Genomic DNA, 18,709 nt, shown 5'->3' with positions numbered 1-18,709 from the left:
GTATTTGATCGCCTCTGCGGTTTTTATTTTTTGCGCTATAAACAAAAATAGAGCGACAATTTTGAAAAAAAAAGCAATATTTTTTACTTTTTGCTATGATAAATATCCCCAAAAAGTATATATATAAAAAAAAAATCCTCAGTTTAGGCCGATACGTATTCTTCTACATATTTTTGGTAAAAAAAAATCGCAATAAGCGTTTATTGATTGGTTTGCGCAAAAGTTATAGTGTCTACAAAATAGGGGATAGTTTTATGGTGTTTTTTACTAATAATGGGGGCAATCAGCGATTTTTATCATGACCGCAATATTATGGCGGACACTTTTGACGCTATTTTGGGACCATTGTCATTTATACAGCGATCAGTGCTATAAAAATGCACTGATTACTGTGTAAATGACACTGGCAGGGAAGGGGTTAACCACTAGGGGGCGAGGAAGGGGTTAAGTGTGTCCTAGGGAGTGATTCTAGCTGTGTGGGCAGGCCCGTCGCTACAGGACAGGCAAAACAAACAATTGCTCGGGGCCCCCAACTTCCCCTTCCCAGGTTGTAGCGTGGCTGAGCTCCTCATCCTTCCTCCTGGAGTCCTGTCAGTTCGGTCGGGTACTGTGCGTGGTACAGGAGATTCAGTTTCCTGTTCCCGGCCGGACTCACAGGAAGTGCACACTGAGTACTCACTTCCTTTCAGTCCGGCTGGTAACACAGGAAACGGAATCTCCTGTACCACGCGGTACCGGGCCCGGCCCGGGCACTATCTGATAGGGGATTGGGGACACATAATGATAGAACACCGGACTGACAGGAGGAAGAGGAGCTGGGCCACGCTACAGCAGCAGCCTACATGGAAGAAGGGGAGGTGAGAATAGAAAAACATAGGGACTGGGGGGGGGTGGGGGGAATAGGAACATGGGTGTAAAAAATTGGTGTAGCACTAACGTAGACTTTGCCCGCGAGGGGGGGGGTGCTGGGGGCCCCCATTGTGCTTGGGGCCCCCAAATTCCTTCAAACGGCCCTGTGTGGGGGGGCTGGGCTACAAGTTACATGACAGTGATCGCTGCTCCCGATGATGGGGAGCAGACGATCACTGTCCTGTCACTGGGCAGAACGGGGAGATGCCTTGTTTACATAGGCATCTCGCCTGTTCTGCAGCTCCGTAACACGATCCCGGGACACCGGCTGACATGGCGCGGTCGGCAAGCCGTTAACAAGACACCTCAAACTCAGCATTAAAATGTACATATATAATGCAGTCTTGTTCCTTACATTGTTCTGTACATTGTCATCCAACTCCTCCTTGATAAGCGGGATCTGCAACAGTATAATGCAAACTCCTTCTGTATGTTGACTTGCAGGAAGAGGACAATCTATATCCAGTTAGCCAATGTAAGGTATTTGCCATATTTTTTTATTTCCTGTGACCATCTATGGCTAACAAGGAACAATATTTTGCTTTTAGGAGGAAGAGCAAGCAAGCACTGAGGGATTATAAGAAAGTTCAGATTCAGCTTGAAAACCTGGAAACCAGTGTGAGAGATCGCTGCAAGAAAGAATTCACAGGTAAATGCACGGGGGGCTCTAGTCCCAGAAGCTGCTGTAGAGTGAAACACGCAACTTTACATTCCTAAAGGGGTGGTTCACCCTAAAAAACGACTTTTTCTTATTCCACTGCCCCCCCACATTACAATACAATTAAGGCTCTTATTATTTTTTTCATGCTGTACATACCTTAGTACAGCATATTCACCCGTGCATCCGGTTTGCGAGTCCCGCGGGAGTGGGCGTTCCTCACATGCTGGTGATTGACGTTTTGCCCAAAAACGAGCTCCCCCCCCCCGTCGCGTAAGCCGCGTCACGGTTGGCCAAAGGAGCCGAACGGCGAGTCGGCGCTATACTGCGCATGCGCATCGCCGTTCGGCTCCTTTCGCCAATCGTGACGCGGCTTACGCGACGGGGGGGAGCTCGTTTTTGGGCAAAACGTCAATCACCAGCATGTGAGGAACGCCCACTCCCGCGGGACTCGCAACCCAAATGCACGGGTGAATATGCTGTACTAAGGTATGTACAGCATGAAAAAAATAATAAGAGCCTTAATCGTATTGTAATGTGGGGGGGCAGTGGAATAAGAAAAAGTCGTTTTTAGGGTGAACCACCCCTTTAAATTAAAAGGGACTTCTACCCGCCTCCAGCGCATGAGTTGGAAAATCTGATGTTCTGTAATGACGCGTAGGAGAAGCCAAGCCAAATGAGCTCAGGCTGGACTTTAAGCAGTGGCGGCTGGTGGGGTTTTCTTTGGGGGAGGCAGCAAACAACCTGAATGCATGAATAGGGGGTGGCCACGGCAGCCTTTTATAGATTTGTTCTATGCATGAATCTATCCATTGCATATAGGGGGTGGTGTGGAGAGAGGGGGCAGAGCCAGGGTGCTCCTAATGGACGAGCCTCCTAATGGCCGGAGATCGGGGACACAGGAAGTGAAAATTAGAAGGAAGCACGGAATTGCGCCCCCCTAAATGTCGCGCCCAGGGCCACGACCCCCCTGCCCCCCCTACGCTACGCCACTGGATGGGGGTGGTACAGCGTGTCAGTCAGTGGTTCGCTATGAAAGAACCCTGGACTACGGAAGTGTGGAAAATGTTACTGTTGACATTTTGTTCTGAAAATTCTAGTTCACTGGCTCCCATGCTAAACCTGTAGGTTCAGTTCTTTCTGATTCATTGACCTGGAATACGTATGCAGTATCACCATCCCGAAAATAATTCCTATAGTGATAACAAATTCTACGTTCTACGTTTATAGCTGTTGTATAGAAGCTTTACACTCACCGGACACTTTTATAGGTACACCTTGCTAATAACCAAATTGGGCCCAAGGTGTCAATATTTTGTGAGGCCACCATTATTTTCCAGCACTGCCTTAACCCTCTTGGGCATGGAGATCACCAGAGCTTCACAGGTTGCCACTGGTCCTCTTCCCCTCCTCCATGACGAGATCACAAAGCTGGTGGATGTTAGAGACCTTGCGCTCCTCCACCTTCCGTTTGAGGATGCCCCACAGATGCTCAATAGGGTTTAGGTCTGGAGACATGCTTGACCAGTCCATCACCTTTACCCTCAGCTTCTTTACCAAGGCCATGGTCGTCTCGGAGGTGTGTTTGGGGTCGTTATCATGTTGGAATACTGACTTGCGGCCCAGTTTCCAAAGGGAGGGGGATCATGCTCTGCTTCAGTATGTCACAGTACATGTTGGCATTTATGGTTCCCTCAATGATCTGTAGCTCCCCAGTGCCGGCAGCACTTATGAAGCCCCAGACCATGACACTCCCATCACCATGCTTTACTGTAGGCAAGACACTCTTGTCTTTGTACTCCTCCCCTGGTTGCCGCCACACACGCCTGACACCATCTGAACCAAATAAGTTTATCTTGGTCTCATCAGACCACAGGACACGGTTCTAGTAATCATGTCATTAGTCTGCTTGTCTTCAGCAAGCCGTTTGCGGCCTTCTTGTGCATCATAATTAGAAGAGGCTTCCTTCTGGGATGACAGCCATGCAGACCAATTTGATGCAGTGTGCGGCGTATGGTCTGAACACTGAAAGGCTGACCCCCCACCCCTTCAAACTCTGCAGCAATGCTGGCAGAACTCATACGTCTATTTCTCAAAGACAACCTCTGGATATGACGCTGAGCACGTGCACTCAACTTCTTTGGTCAACCATGGCAAGGCCTGTTCTGTGGAACCTGTCCTGTTAAACTGCTGTATGGTCTTGGCCACTGTGCTGCAGCTCAGTTTCAGGGTCTTTGTAACCTTCTTATAGCCTAGACCAGGGATATGCAATTAGCGGACCTCCAGATGTTGCCAAACTACAAGTCCCATCACCTTCGTTGAGAACCCTTCACTGGCTGCCAGTAAAAGACAGAATTGCATTTAAAGCACTCTGCCTGACACATAAGTGCATCCATGGGAAGGCTCCGCAATATCTTTGCGACAAGATAGAACCTCACAATTCGAATCGCGTTCTGCGATCCACCGACCAAAATCTGGTCAGGGTTCCAAAAACCAAATATAAGTCCGAAGGAGAAAGAAGGTTTGCTTTTCAGGGTCCTAGACTATGGAACGCTTTACCAACCAGCATTCGGTTGGAGGAAAACCACCTGACTTTCAGAAGACAGATCAAAACTCTGCTCTTTTGATGTCATGAGACACGAACAACTAGCGCCCAGAAGCGATTCAGTTCGCATGCGCCGCGCTTTATAAGTTTTTCATTCATTCATTCATTCATTCATCATGCCTCTGCCTCTGGGTGTCATGCTAGATGCTGTCAGAGTCTTGCTATGCCTCATGGGACTTGTAGTTTGGCAACAGCTGGAGGTCCGCTAATTGCATATCCCTGGCCTAGACCATCTTTTATGTAGAGCAACAATAATTTTTTTCAGATCCTCAGAGAGTTCTGTGCCGTGTTGAACTTCCAGTGACCAGTATGAGAGAGTGAGAGCGATGACACCAAATTTAACACACCTGCTCCCCATTCACACCTGAGACCTTGTAACACTAACGAGTCACATGACACCGGGGAGGGAAAATGGCTAGCTGAGCCCAATTTGGACATTTTCACTTAGGGGTGCACTCACTTTTGTTGCCAGTGGTTTAGACATTAATGGCTGTGTGTTGAGTTATTTTGAGGGGACAGCAAAATTACACTGTTATACAATCTGTACACTCACTACACAACATTGTAGCAAAGTGTCATTTCTTCAGTGTTGTCACATGAAAAGATAGAATAAAATATTAACAAAAATGGGAGGGGTGTACTCACTTATACAGTATGCGCGCATATGTACATGTACATGCAAACATGGGGAGGAATGAGAGTTTCACGGAGAAATTAGGGCATAAGCTTTATAGACTGGGTTCTAAAGCGTTAAATTGGCAATAGTTGTGGTTTAATACTTGAGGTAAGGGGTTCTCTATTCAAGGAGTCCAGCATTTAGGAGTCATTCTGCTTTAAAAGCTTTTTCAAGGAGCATTGGTTGAGAAACTTAAATAGATGAAATAGAAGGGCTGGTGACTCCATGCTATTTATTTTTTTAACAATTAGTGGAATATTGTCCAAAAACTCTGTTACCCAGTATAGGCCCAGATTCACAGAGTGTGGGCGCACATTACGCCGCCGTAGAGTAACCAATGTACGCTACGCCAACGCAGCGCAGAGAGGCAAGCAATGCATTCAGCAAGCCAGTGCTCCCAACGGTGCGTCAGCGTGGGATTCGAAGGCGTAGGTGGAAGTGGGCGTGGCCCATGCAAATGAGGCGTGACCCCATGCAAATGATGGGCCGAGAGCTAGACAGATACGTATCACGAACTGCGCATGTGCCGTGACGTGGACGCATTCTCCTGCGCCTGCTCACAACCACGTCGGAAAAACTGCCTAAACTACGCCGGATCACTGCGTACTACGCTCCAGCCAGACACACGTCCAGCGTAAAATACGTCGGCTTGTGTTCCCTGGTGCAGACCTTTGCATGTCTGCTGCTGGGTTGCGCCTCCTATATGGGGAATAACTTTACGCCGGACGTACAACTTACGCGCACCTCGCGTAGCCTGCGTCGGGCGCACGCAGGTTCGTGAATCGCCGTATTTCCCTCATTTGCATGTTTGAATGGCTAATCAATGGGAGCGGCACCATGAACCCAGCCTAAATGTGCGCCCACCCTACGCCGGCATAAGCAAGATATGTCGGCGGGGTGTAACCTGGTTTTAGGCGTTTGTTGGTCTGGCGCACAGATACGATGGCGCACATTTGCACTTACGTCGGCGTAATTTGTTATACGTCGGCGTAAGTGCTTTGTGAATCTGGGCCATAGACTTTAAATTTGCGTTGTTATTCTTGGAATATGTGCTCCGCATACACACTGATGTGTTCTTTTGATGTTCTGCGTCCACAGACCTCATGACAGAAATGATGGATCTCACCAGCGACTTGGTTGGCACAGGCATACCTTTCTTGGATTACAAGACCTACGCAGAGAGGATTTTCTTCCCTGGTCACCGGGACTCTCCCCTTCAAAGGGATCTGGATGTTCCAGAGGGTCGAAGACAGACGGTGGAGCAAGGGCTGATCCAGCTATCAAACCTTCTCAACAGCAAACTCTTCCTCACCAAAGTATGTACCATTGGAAACATTCTCCTAGTCATCACCAACCCACTTGATGGGTAGGTCACTGTAGGTTGTCATGTTCTGCCGCTGACCTCCACCCTTGACCTTACAGTTCATCCACACTCTGGAGAGTCAACGTACATTCTCGGCAAGAGATCGGGCTTATGTGGCATCTCTGCTCACTGTGTCGCTGCATGGGAAGCTTGAGTACTTCACTGATATCTTGAAGACCCTCCTTAATGATCTGGTGGAACAATATGTGGCCAAGAACCCAAAGCTTATGCTGAGAAGGTAGGCTTTCTTATACTTTTTTTTGAGCAAAAATGGCCCAATGAACAGATTACATCAATGAATTATCTATTAACAGCTTTTGGGTGGAGTTACAATATTGAGAAGGCATTTGTTTTAAAGGGTCATACCACCCAACACTGACATTTCTGAGTTAAAGGGGTTGTAAAGGAAAATTTTTTTTTTCATAATAAGCATCCTTTACCTGCAGACATTCCTCTTTTCACTTCCTCATTGTTCATTTTTGCTCAGAAGTTGCTCTATTTCTTCTCTGTTCTGTTCACTTCCTGCATGTCTTATTTTTTCTGACCACCGTGAAGGGAGGCTTTACTGCGGTGGTCAGTGACGTGCTCGCCCCCTCCTGGAAACTACATCTGTGTGGCAGGACGCTCTCTACTCATGCACTCTGCAGTGTAGTTGAGCATCATGGGAAATGTAGTTCCAAAACATCTGGGGTTCCAAGGTTCGCCATCACTGGGTTAGCCTCACAGTCAAACCTTCCTTCAGCAATGGGATACTTTAAACATATAGGGCCAGATTCACAAAGGTTAGCGGATCTTTAGATCCGTGTAACCTATGTGTTTTAAGATCCGCCCTTGCAAGTTTGTGAGGAAAGTGTCAAATTCACAACACACTTACCTCCAAACTTGCGACGGCGGATCCTAACTCCCCCGGCGGAATTCTAATTCCGCGGCTGGGGGAGTGTACTATTTAAATCAGGCGCGCTCCCGCGCCGATTTAAATACGCATGCGCCGTCCGGGGAATTTCCCGGCGTGCATTGCTCCCACTGACGTCAATAGGACGTCAGTGGTTGCGACGTGAGCGGGACTTGCGACGCGCGTGTTCGTGAATCGGCGTACGCAAACGACGTAGGAAATTTCAAATTCGACGCGGGAACGACGGCCATACTTAACAATACTTACCCCTGCTTTTAGCAGGGGTAAGTATACGACGGGTACCGCGCTACGGAAACGACGTAAGAACACAGCGTCGGGTCCGCGTACGTTAGTGAATTTCGCGTATCTCGCTGATTTACATATTATTCAGTGTAAATCAGCGGGAACGCCCCCGGCGCCATTTTTAAATCCAAAAAAAGATCCGACAGTGTAACACAGTGTAACACTGTCGGATCTCAGCCCTATCTATGCGTAACTGGTTCTATGAATCAGGTGCATAGATAGGACCAGTAAAAATCAGAGATACGATGGTGTATCTGTAGATACACTGTCGTATCTCTTTGTGAATCTGGCCCATAGGATTTGCAAGACATATTTTCACTTTTATGGTTGATCTCTTTAGGACAGAAACCGTGGTGGAGAAGCTGTTGACCAACTGGATGTCCATCTGTCTATATTCCTTTGTGAGGGTACGTCCTGGTGATTTATTTACTAAATTCAATACTTCCATAATATAATGTAGTGTTATTTAAATCGAATTGTCGTCTTTCTATACAAGGACTCTGCTGGGGAGCCACTGTATATGTTGTTCCGTGGTATAAAACACCAGGTGGACAAAGGACCAGTGGACCTTGTGACGGGAAAAGCCAAATACACACTAAATGATAACCGCCTTCTGAGGGATGATGTGGAGTACAAGACCCTGGTAAGGACTGAGTTCTTTAACATACAAACCTTCCATGCCACAACTCCAGCACACTGTACGGAGGTCAGGGCCGGTACTAGGGGTGGGCGGGAGGGGAAGCTGCCCTGGGTGGAGGTCCAGCATTCACCCATCTGTTTCTTATTTGCAGACGCTGAATGCAATCATACAACCTTCCACTGGCAACGCTGTGGTAGAAGAGGAACAAGGAGTGCCTGTGAAGTTGCTGGACTGTGACACCATTATGCAAGTGAAGGAAAAAATCCTGGACCAAGTGTATAAAGGAACCCCGTGCTGTCTCCGACCCAATCCAGAAAGTCTTGACCTGGGTGAGTTTCATTATTTTAGTTTGGCTGGTTACAAACTCACCAATAATCCAAGAAAAACAACACTAAACAACAACACTAGTACACACGACCGTTTTTAATGTCATGGAAAAAAAATAAGTTTTTCTCGACGCCTTGCATACACACGATCGTGATAAAAAATGCTCAAGCAAAGCGCGGTGACGTACAGCGCGTACGACGGCACTATAAAGGGGGAGTTCCATTCGAATGGCGCCACCCTTTGGGCTGATTATGCAAATTTCCCATTTATAACTTGCTTCTGAGCAGGCGCGTTTTTTTCCCCATCGTTAAAGCTTACACACGACCGTTTTTTACATCGAGAAAAACGTTGACGTGAAAAACGACGAGAAAAAATAGTGCAGTTTCTAAATTTTTAATGCCCATTTTTCTCGACGAGAAAAATGCTCTGGAGCCTACACACGACTGTTTTTAACGACCAATTTAAAAAATTGCATTTTTCACATCATGAAAAACGGTTGTGTGTACGCGGCTTAACACTATTCCACCAATCACAAATTGTGTGTACGCTGCTTAACACTATTCCACCAATCACAAATTGTGTGTACGCGGCTTAACACTATTCCACCAATCACAAATTGTGTGTACGCGGCTTAACACTATTCCACCAATCACAAATTGTGTGTACGCGGCTTAACACTATTCCACCAATCACAAAAGTAATAAAGCTGCAATACCACATTGAGCAGGCTTTCCGATAACCTTTATTTACAGTAAAAAATATACTCCTATTAGAAGTTATTTTATAATGTGAGTGATAAAGTTTATTTTTGAATGTCTGATCCAAGTAATAGTGTGAGTTTACTGCCTTTGTGTACCATAATCCCCTGGCAGTCTATGATACCTTCAAGAACGCTAATGCCGCGTACACACAAATTGTTTCCAGGCATGCGTGTTTTTTTTCCCGTCGGAATTCCATACAGACGAACAGATTTTCCTATAGGAATTTTTTCCGTTGGAAAAATTGAGAACCTGCTCTCTATCTAATGCCGCGTACACACGGTTGGAAATTTCCGATGGAAAAAGTCAGATGAGAGCAGCTTTTCATCGGATATTCCGACCGTGTGTATGCCCCATTGGACTTTTTCCATCGGAATTTCCGGACGGACTTATGCCGTGTACACACAAACTGATTTTGCGCTGGAAAAAAAATCTGATGTTTTTTCCGATGGAATTCTGCTCAAGCTTGGTCACACCAAATTCCAACCGTCAAGAACGCGGTGACGTACAATACTACGACGAGCCGAGAAACATTAAGTTCAATGCTTCCAAGCATACATGTTTTTTTTCCTGTCAGAATTCCATACAGAAGAATGGATTTTCCGATAGGAATTTTTTCCGTCTGAAAAATTGAGAACCTGCTCTCTATTTAAGTCCGTTGGTAATTCCGACAGAAAAAGTCAGATGGGGCATACACAATTAATCTTTCTCGGCTCGTCGTAGTGTTGTACGTCACCGCGTTCTTGATGGTTGGAATTTGGTGTGACCGTGTGTATGCAAGCCAAGCTTGAGCAGAAATTCATCGTAAAAAAAAATGATTTTTTTCCACCGGAAAATCCGTTCGTGTGTACACGGCATAAGTCCGTCGGAAATTCCGATGGGGCTTACTCATGGTCGGAATATCCAATAAAAAGCTCCCTTCTGACTTTTTCCATCGGAAATTCCGACCGTGTGTACGCGGCATAAGATAGAGAGCAGGTTCTCAATTTTTCACCCGAAAAAAAATAATTCCTGTCGGAAAATCTGTTCGTTCGTATGGAATTCCGATGGGAAAAAAAACATGCATGCTTGAAAACAAATCGACGCATGCTCGGAAGCAATGGTTTTTACTATGATATTATAATAAATTTAAGTGCTCGAAGGTGGCTACCAATTTAAAGTCCATGGTCAGCTTGGTTTTTCTTTTCTGTATCTATATTTGGATGTGGTGCCACAATCTGAGTCATGTCTCAAAAACTTTTCAATATGTAGTCTGTCTCTATCATTTACACCTATGATAAAAAAAATTATAGACTCTTCATTTCTTTATAAGTAAACTTACAAAATCTGCAGGGGATCAAATAATTATTTTCCCAACTGTAAGGCAGAACATGACACCCAACTCCTTAATGCCCATGGCATTGTATGGATCTGGGATCTGTGATGGTAAAAGTAGCCTCCAAAGTCTCAGAAGGGCAGACAAGTGCCCTGATGCACTAGTATCCAACCATATCCAACTTATAAATTTGGCCTTGAAGTTTATGGCCAAACCATTGCTAAGACCCGACAGGAGTAGAAGTCTGTTGGCATCGCGTTTCTTTGTAATGTAAATGTTTATTGGTTTGATTTTGGCAGAATGGAGATCTGGGCTGGCCGGACATCTTATCCTCTCTGATGAAGATCTGACATCGGTAGCGCAGGGGTCGTGGAAGAGGATAAACACATTACAGCACTACAAGGTGAGCTCATATGTAAAAGTACATGACATCAAGTGGCTAAACAGAAGCTAGTGCTATGTTATAGGATAGTGATGGCGAACCTTGGCACCCCAGATGTTTTGGAACTACATTTCCCATGATGCTCTTGCACTCTGCAGTGTATTTGAGCATCATGGGAAATGTAGTTCCAAAACATCCGGGGTGCCAAGGTTTGCCATCACTGTTATAGGATATACCTTTACCAATGGGATTTTCTTTTCCAGGTTCCTGATGCAGCTACTGTCGCTTTGGTGCCTCGGCTCAGCAAGCACATCCATCCAGAAAACCACGATTATATCCCCGGAGAAAGTGAGTGGATTTTCTGTGCTTTCCTGTCAATAAGACTGTCAGAGTAAATCAAGTTTTCATCATTCCAAGAGAGTGAAAAATGTATAAACATGATTTAGTATATAGGATCTCCAGAGTATATGCGTTTCTCTTTAGTTGGTGGCCATTTTTAATTTTTTTTTGTGTTCCACATATTCGTCATCAATAGCAATTATGTGTAATTATGTGTAAATACACACGATCGGAAATTCCGACAAAACCGTGGATTCTTTTTCTGACGGATGTTGGCTCAAACTTGTCTTGCATACACACGGTCACACAAAAGTTGTCGGAAATTTCCAATGCCAAGAACGTGGTGACGTACAAGACGTACGACGGCACTATTAAAGGGAAGTTCAATACCAGTCGTGTTAGTAGAAGTTTGGTGAGAGACGATTCACGCTTTTCAGCCTTGTGCTTTTCAGTCCGTTACAGCGTGACGAATGTGCTATTTCCATTATGAACGCTAGTTTTACCAGACCAAGTGTTTCCGTCTCGTACTTAATTCAGAGCATGCATGGAATTTTGTGCGTCGGAATTGTCCACACACCATCAGAATTTACGAGAACGGATTTTGTTGTCGGAAAATTTGAGAACCAGCTCTCAAATTTTTGTTGTCGGAAATCCCAGCAAATGTCCGATGGGGCCTACACACGGTCGGAATTTCCGACAACAAGCTCCCATCGAACTTTCAAAATTCCGACCGTGTGTACGTGGCATTAGAGATGCGAGTGATCTTGTTGAGGAGAAAATGGAGAGAACACCAAATGTTGCAAATAAAAAATATATATATATATATATATATATATATATATATATATCTCATATACAATTGTAACACAAGTCATATTGTTGTAATTTAATGTTCTTTAAAAAAATGACCAATAAGGGCCAGATTCTCGTAGATTTGAGGCGGGCGTAGCGTAAGCCATTTACAGTACGCTGCCCCAACTTACAGGAGCAAGTGCTGTATTCCCCAAACACTTGCTCCGTAGTTTGGGGCGGCGTAGTGTAATTTGCCCGGCGTATCCCCGCGTAATTCCAAGGGGGCAGCTTGTATTTAAATTAAGCGCGCCCCCGTGCCGTTCGAACTGCGCATGCGCCGGGCTTAAAATAGCCCAGTGCGCATGCTCCAGTTCTCGACGGAAAACGTCAATGACGCCGACGTGTGCGGCATTGACGTAAAGTCGTATTCAAGAACGACTTAGTAAAACGACGTACCCGACGGGAAAAGACGACGCGGACCCGACGCCATACTTAACATGGCATACGTGGGACTGGCGTAAGGTTACCCCTCATATAGCAGGGGTAACCTTACGCTTACGCAAACGACGTAAGCGACGATTACGCGACGCGATTTCGTTCGGGAATCGGCGTATCAGGCTCATTTGCATAAACAATTGAGACCTGAACGTAAACGCCACCTAGCGGCTGGCGGCGAATTACATTTTTTTTTTTTTTTTAACAAAAAAGATGTTTATTGATGTATAAACAGAGTATATATACAGTTGCCAGACATTGGTTATACATAGATCAGCAGTAAATGCAATTTATAAACCTGAAAGCAAGTTAAAACAACACATAAGGTGAACGTCCATGTGTGAGCGCGTACTCCCTGTGTCTAAATTGACAAGGAAAGAAAATGTTACATAGCTGGAGATAAAGAAAAAGTTTTTTAGAAGGAGGGAGACGGAGTACAGATCTCAGATTTCAATAAATTCAACAACAGTTGTATACCCCAAGTAACCCCCAGGACCCCACCCCATACCAAAACACACATGTTGGGGACAATAGCAATAACACTCATTCTACACTTGATACGGATATAAGTTTCCCTAACAGGGCAAAAGGAGGAAGACCTCCACCACTGTACCATGAGGTGTGTATTCAGGGGGAAAGAAGGATGGGGTGGGGTGGAGGTGGGGGGGGGAGAGAGGCCTCCATTACCGGATCCAAGGATCTTCGTGGCTCCTGCCACCGCCCCCATGTGACCCAACGTGGCTCCCAGTGCAACCAGCCCCAAGACCCAGGAACGCAGGGTAATGAAGGGGGAGGAAAGGTGTGACCAGGCCATCCCGAGACGCCTTCCAGCTAGTCTAGCTGCAACTTTTCTGCCTTTACCCAGGCCGCCCAAACCTTTTCGAACTTCCCGGGGCAGTTGCGACCCATATATGTGAGTTTATACAGCGGAAGGGCCGCATTGATCAGTGCCCTCCACTGCTGCACCGAAGGGGGAGAGGCCTCCCTCCACTTTAAGAGAATTGCTTTCCTGGCATAGAAAGCAGCGAAGAAGATGAACAATTTCTTTGACTGGGTGCCCGGCAGTGTATCAACTATACCTAAGAGCAGTGGCAGGGGTTCACAGGGTACATTTATCTTACTGACTGATTGAATCACACTCACCACCCCCTGCCAATATGCTTTCATTGCTGGGCATGACCAGACCACATGGAAAAAGGATCCCTCCTGTTCTCCACATCTTGGGCAGGTGGGGCTCCGCTGCGGGTATATTTTTGCCAGGCGCTGGGGGGAGTAATAAGCCCTATGCAAGAATTTCAGTTGGATAAATCTATCCCTGGCTGACACCACCAGGGTAAGATACTGTTGTATCCCTTCTTCCCAGTCATCATCAGCCAGTGTTGGAATGTCCCCCTGCCACACCGAGTATAGCTGAGAGACCTTGGAGGTGTCCAGGCCTATCAGTAGTGAGTACAAGGCGGACAAGGGTTTAGTCTCGTCCTCCGCCCTCAGCAAGCGTTCCACCCCTGTAGTCTCCAGAACCACCAGGTCAGGAAATTGCGATTTAAAAGCATGACGCAGCTGAAGAAACCGAAAGAACATCGGGTTTGTGAGTCCCTTCCTCTGCTTCAATTCATCAAAGGTGAGTAGCCTACCTGACGGGGCTATGTCCACTAGCGTCTTTACCTCAAAGCGAGCCCATAGGGCCGGGTCAGGTATGGTGTGGAAATGTATTAGTCGCGGGTTCCCCCATAGCGGAGTACGCGGAGAATAACGACCTGGGCCCTGAACCTTGGTCCTAACTACATCCCATACCCGCAGGGTAGTCTTCATAGAAGGTGTGACAGACGGGCTGGACCTAGGTCCCCTATAAATCAGATTACGAAGTTCGGAGTAGGATCCCAGAAGCGCAGCCTCCAGAGTAGCAGCCGGGTTGGCCGGTTCCTCCGAAAGCCACCACCTGAGTGTGACAAGGACCGCCGCCCAATAGTACTTCTGGAAGCATGGCAAAGCCAGACCGCCAAGAGTGACCGGCAACTGTAGGGTGGACCTGGCTATTCTAGGAGTGCCTCCATTCCAAATGAAGGAAGTGATCACGGCATCCAGTTTCTTGAAAAATGTGTTGGGAATAGGGACGGGGGTCTGTCTAAAAATATACAAAAACTTCGGCAAGACAGTCATCTTGACCAGATTAACCCTCCCAACCGGGGTAAGGGGCAGTGTCTTCCAAGCAGCGCACCTCTGAGTCAGGAGGGACAGGACCGGGGTCAAGTTGAGGGGGATAAACTGTCTTAGGTCCCTGTGGATCTCCACCCCCAGATATCTGAATTGCAATACCTGTCTCAAGGGGGTGCCCGCCGCCTGAGGAGACATTAGGGCGAAAACGACCGACTTCCCCCAGTTAATGCGAACGCCGGAAAACCTGCCAAAAGTGTCAATAAGCGCGAGTGCCGCTCCAAGGGAGACTGCAGGGTCCCTTAGATATAACAGTGTATCGTCCGCGTAAAGAGATATTTTTTCGTGGATCGGGCCCACAGGAATACCGCGCACCGCCGGGGAGGAGCGAAGGAGGATCGCCATAGGCTCTATAGCCAGAGCAAAGAGGCCGGGGGATAGGGGGCAACCCTGCCTTGTACCCCTGTTTAGGCAAAATGGTTGGGAGAGAACCGACCCGGTACGGACCCTAGCAGTGGGCGCCCTATAGAGGGCCTGCACCCATGATACAAACCTGGGACCAAAGCCGAACCGGCGCAGGACCTCCCATAGATACGGCCACTCTACTGAATCAAAAGCTTTTTCCGCATCCAGGGAGGCCACAACGTCGGACTCGGCCAGGGCCCCTTGAGCACCCAAAACCGTGTGCAACCTACGGAGGTTTATATCCGTGCCCTTTCCAGGCATGAAGCCGGTCTGATCCTCATGCACCAACGTCAAAATAACCGAATTAAGACGCCTGGCCAGAACCTTAGTGAGGATTTTAGCATCCGCATTCAAAAGCGAGATAGGCCTGTATGAGGCACACAACTCGGGGTCCTTGCCCGGCTTAGGGATCACTACGATGACGGCCTCCGCCATAGAAGGAGGGAGACTGCCATCTTTGAGAGACGCGACCACCATAGCCTGAAGCCTCGGGGCCAGCAACTCCCCGTGCTCCTTATAAAATTCGGGGGGAAGGCCATCCACCCCAGGTGTCTTCCCCGCCTGTAACTCCCCCAAAGCCTGCTGCACCTCCTCAAGGGTTATTCCACTGTCCAGGTGGGTACGGGCCTCATCCGAAAGGCTCGGAAAGGTTAGTTGTCCCAGAAAGGAGTCCAGCTCCTCTCCAGTGTAGTCAACCCTGGACGAGTATAGCGCCTCGTAATAGGAAGCAAAGCATGCGTTGATGGCCACCGGGTCTACCTCAACCAGTCCGTTATTATTTTGAATCCTAGCTATGGCAGTAACGGGCTGCTGCTCCCTAGCCAACCAGGCCAAGAGGCGCCCCGTCTTCTCCCCCTGCTCAAAGATGCGCTGCGTTTGGGCCAATTGTCTCTTCCCCGCCTTGGCCACCCTAAGAAGCATAGCCTCCCGGTAGGCTGACTGCATGTCCACATATGTGACTGGGTTCTGGGTCGCTACATATTGGGCCTCTAAGTCTTGGGCTTTAGCCTCAGCTTCCTCCAAACAGATAGTGGCGGCCCTACGCTCCCGAGAGATAATAGTCTGATAACACCCCCGTGTAAATGCTTTGAATGCATCCCACCTGTTGCCCTCCGTCGTGGAATCCTCATTGTCACCCCAAAACTCAGAGATGCGTCTGGGGATCTCTGCCGCCACTCTCTCATCCGAGATCCAGTAGCGAGAAAGTCGCCACAGTCTCTCCGATGGGGGCGTTAGGGTCTGTATTGTTAGGAGCACGGGCGAGTGGTCCGAGATACCTCTGGGGAGTATCTGCACCTCCCTGACCCTCGAGAGCATTCCCCCACTGGCATATATTAGATCTATCCTAGACATAGCTCTATAGGAGGTGGAGTGGCAAGTATAGGCTTTAACATCCGGGAACTTCCAGCGCCAAACATCAGTAAAACCGTACAAGGAGGCCCATCGCCGCAGGGGAGAGTCAACGGTAACATCAGAGGACAACCTATCCATGGATGGGCTTGGGACCATGTTGAAATCCCCTGCAATGATGATATTCTCCGTAGGATACGTGGCCAATATAGGAATCAGGGATTTCAGGAAGGACATTGTAGCCGGTGGCGGTATATAGATACCCAGAATTAGCATTTCAACCGTGTCCACCACCGCATGCAGGAGCACGTATTTACCCTCAGGGTCAGTCTTAACGTCTAGCAGGGAGTAGGACAGGGACTTGTGGATCAATACGCTAACCCCCCTAGCATAGTTGGAGTAGGTGGCATGGTACGAGTGACCCACCCATTGCTTTCTCAAGCCTAGAATCTTCCTTCCCATCAGATGAGTCTCCTGTAGGAGGCATATATGGGGGGAGTATTTCTTGAGGTAGGCCATAACCAATGATCTTTTTATTTTGTCATTTAGCCCGCGGACATTCCACGAGACTAGCCTAATGGGAGCCATTGGGGTAGATGGGATAATAATATTGGAGCCAGCGTGGGAGAGGGTACCCCTCCGACCACACATAAACCGTCACCTCAAGAGCATTGGGCGCCCCGCCTAAGCGCTCCAAGGAGGCCGAGCTAGGCACCCAAGGCATATTACTGCATGTATTAGTCTGACAAACAAATTGGCAACTCATAAAGACATCAAATAATAAAGAAAAAAACATGAAAACATAACCAAACCGCCCCTCCCCCCCCACCCCGCACATCCGGAAAAAAGACCGGAGTGCATAAACCCCAAACCAACCCCATCAAACAGTAGGAAGGTCTCCTATGGGAGCAACTGGCAAGGCGACCAATCCAGAGGTACCAGAAGAGCAATCACCCGGCTCAGCAGCAACCTCGGAAGAGGATACCGCTCCCAGACCCATACAGAGCACTGGATAACATTGGATCCACCCATAGCATAGTAGTTGGAATATGATCAACTTAAACGAATGTAAAACATAATAAATTAAAGGCACAAAACGGTTCTCCTAGTCTACACTAGGGGCACATACTTAAACATTGTAACGTTACAACCCATGTCCCGGTCAGCATCAGCTCGGAAGAGCCCCACCGAGCCCCCCCGCCCCCCAACCGTACCCACCCCCGAGCTGTCCTGGGTCCCCCATCCTCTAATGCTCCTCCAACAACCTGAGGTCCAGCAGGCCGGCACCAACAGTGCCAAGTGTGTTACCCATGGAGGGTCATGCGAGGGAACAGGCAATGGACAGGTGGGGGGGAATCGGCGGGGGCCCCCGGCCACGCACGCCATACAGGCACAACTCTGTCCCCCATTCCACGTGGCAAGTAGCGAAGAGAGCAACGTTCAAGTGCAGCCACTTTTAAGGGGAAAAATCAAAATAAGAGGGGGAAGGGAGCAGGGTGGGGATCACATCCCAAAACAGCACACAGTTACCGATGCCGGGGCAGGGTGTCCAGCCAGTGAGAAGCTTCTTCCGGCGAAGTAAAGTAGCGGGTGGACTCGCCATCAATGACCCTCAAGCGAGCCGGGAACAGCATACTGTATTTCAGGCCTTTAGCACGGAGCTGCACCTTGACATGGTCGAATGTCCTGCGAAGCCTCTGGGTGTCCAAGGAGTAGTCCGGGAACATCATCAGCCGCGTGTTTTCAAAGCGGAGTTCTCCCACTCTCCTGGCCTCTCTCAGCGCCAGATCCCTGTCGCGGAAGTTGAGCAGACGGAAAATAAAGGTGCGCGGGGGGGCCCCAGGCACGGCGCGGCCCGGTGGCATCCTGTGGGCCCTCTCAGCCACGAAGTGCGGGGAAAATTGGGCCTGTGGCAGCAAATTCCTGAGCAGAGTTTCAGTGAACGCCGTCGGGTCTTGGCCCTCCGCCCCCTCCGGGAGACCCACCACACGGAGATTATTTCTCCTGCTGCGGTTCTCGCTGTCTTCTGCCCGCGACTCTAGGGCTTTCACTCTCACCTGGAGAGTATGTATGGAGGCACGGTGATCACGGATGGAGTCCTCCGAGTCCCCGACCCGCCGCTCTGCCTCCCCCAGCCGCTCCCGTATGCCATCCAGGTCCCTCCGCAGGAGCCCGAGGTCCAGCTGCAGGGTGTCAATCTTACCCGTGAGGGTGGTCTGGCAGCCTTGTATCGCCAGCATGAGCGCCTGGAAGCGGTCTTCCTCCGATGCATTCGCCGGGGGAGGC

The 18,709-nt window shown here is 48.3% G+C and overlaps 1 protein-coding gene across 1 annotated transcript in view; it reads left to right on the top strand.

Moving 5' to 3' along the window:
• Positions 1–18,709, top strand: part of PLXNB1 (plexin B1) — a 176,327-nt gene that overhangs the window by 141,984 nt on the left and 15,634 nt on the right. The window contains exons 23-30 of the mRNA XM_040359053.1: positions 1,458–1,558; positions 5,947–6,164; positions 6,271–6,449; positions 7,747–7,813; positions 7,903–8,049; positions 8,198–8,375; positions 10,746–10,849; positions 11,092–11,176. Coding sequence (XP_040214987.1) covers positions 1,458–1,558; positions 5,947–6,164; positions 6,271–6,449; positions 7,747–7,813; positions 7,903–8,049; positions 8,198–8,375; positions 10,746–10,849; positions 11,092–11,176 — 1,079 coding nt within the window. The remainder of the gene's footprint in view (positions 1–1,457; positions 1,559–5,946; positions 6,165–6,270; positions 6,450–7,746; positions 7,814–7,902; positions 8,050–8,197; positions 8,376–10,745; positions 10,850–11,091; positions 11,177–18,709) is intronic.

The sequence above is a fragment of the Rana temporaria genome, chromosome 7, assembly GCF_905171775.1.
Source record: "Rana temporaria chromosome 7, aRanTem1.1, whole genome shotgun sequence".
In the NCBI taxonomy this organism is placed as follows: Eukaryota; Metazoa; Chordata; class Amphibia; order Anura; family Ranidae; genus Rana; species Rana temporaria.
This window is presented reverse-complemented; position numbering and strand designations above follow the sequence as displayed.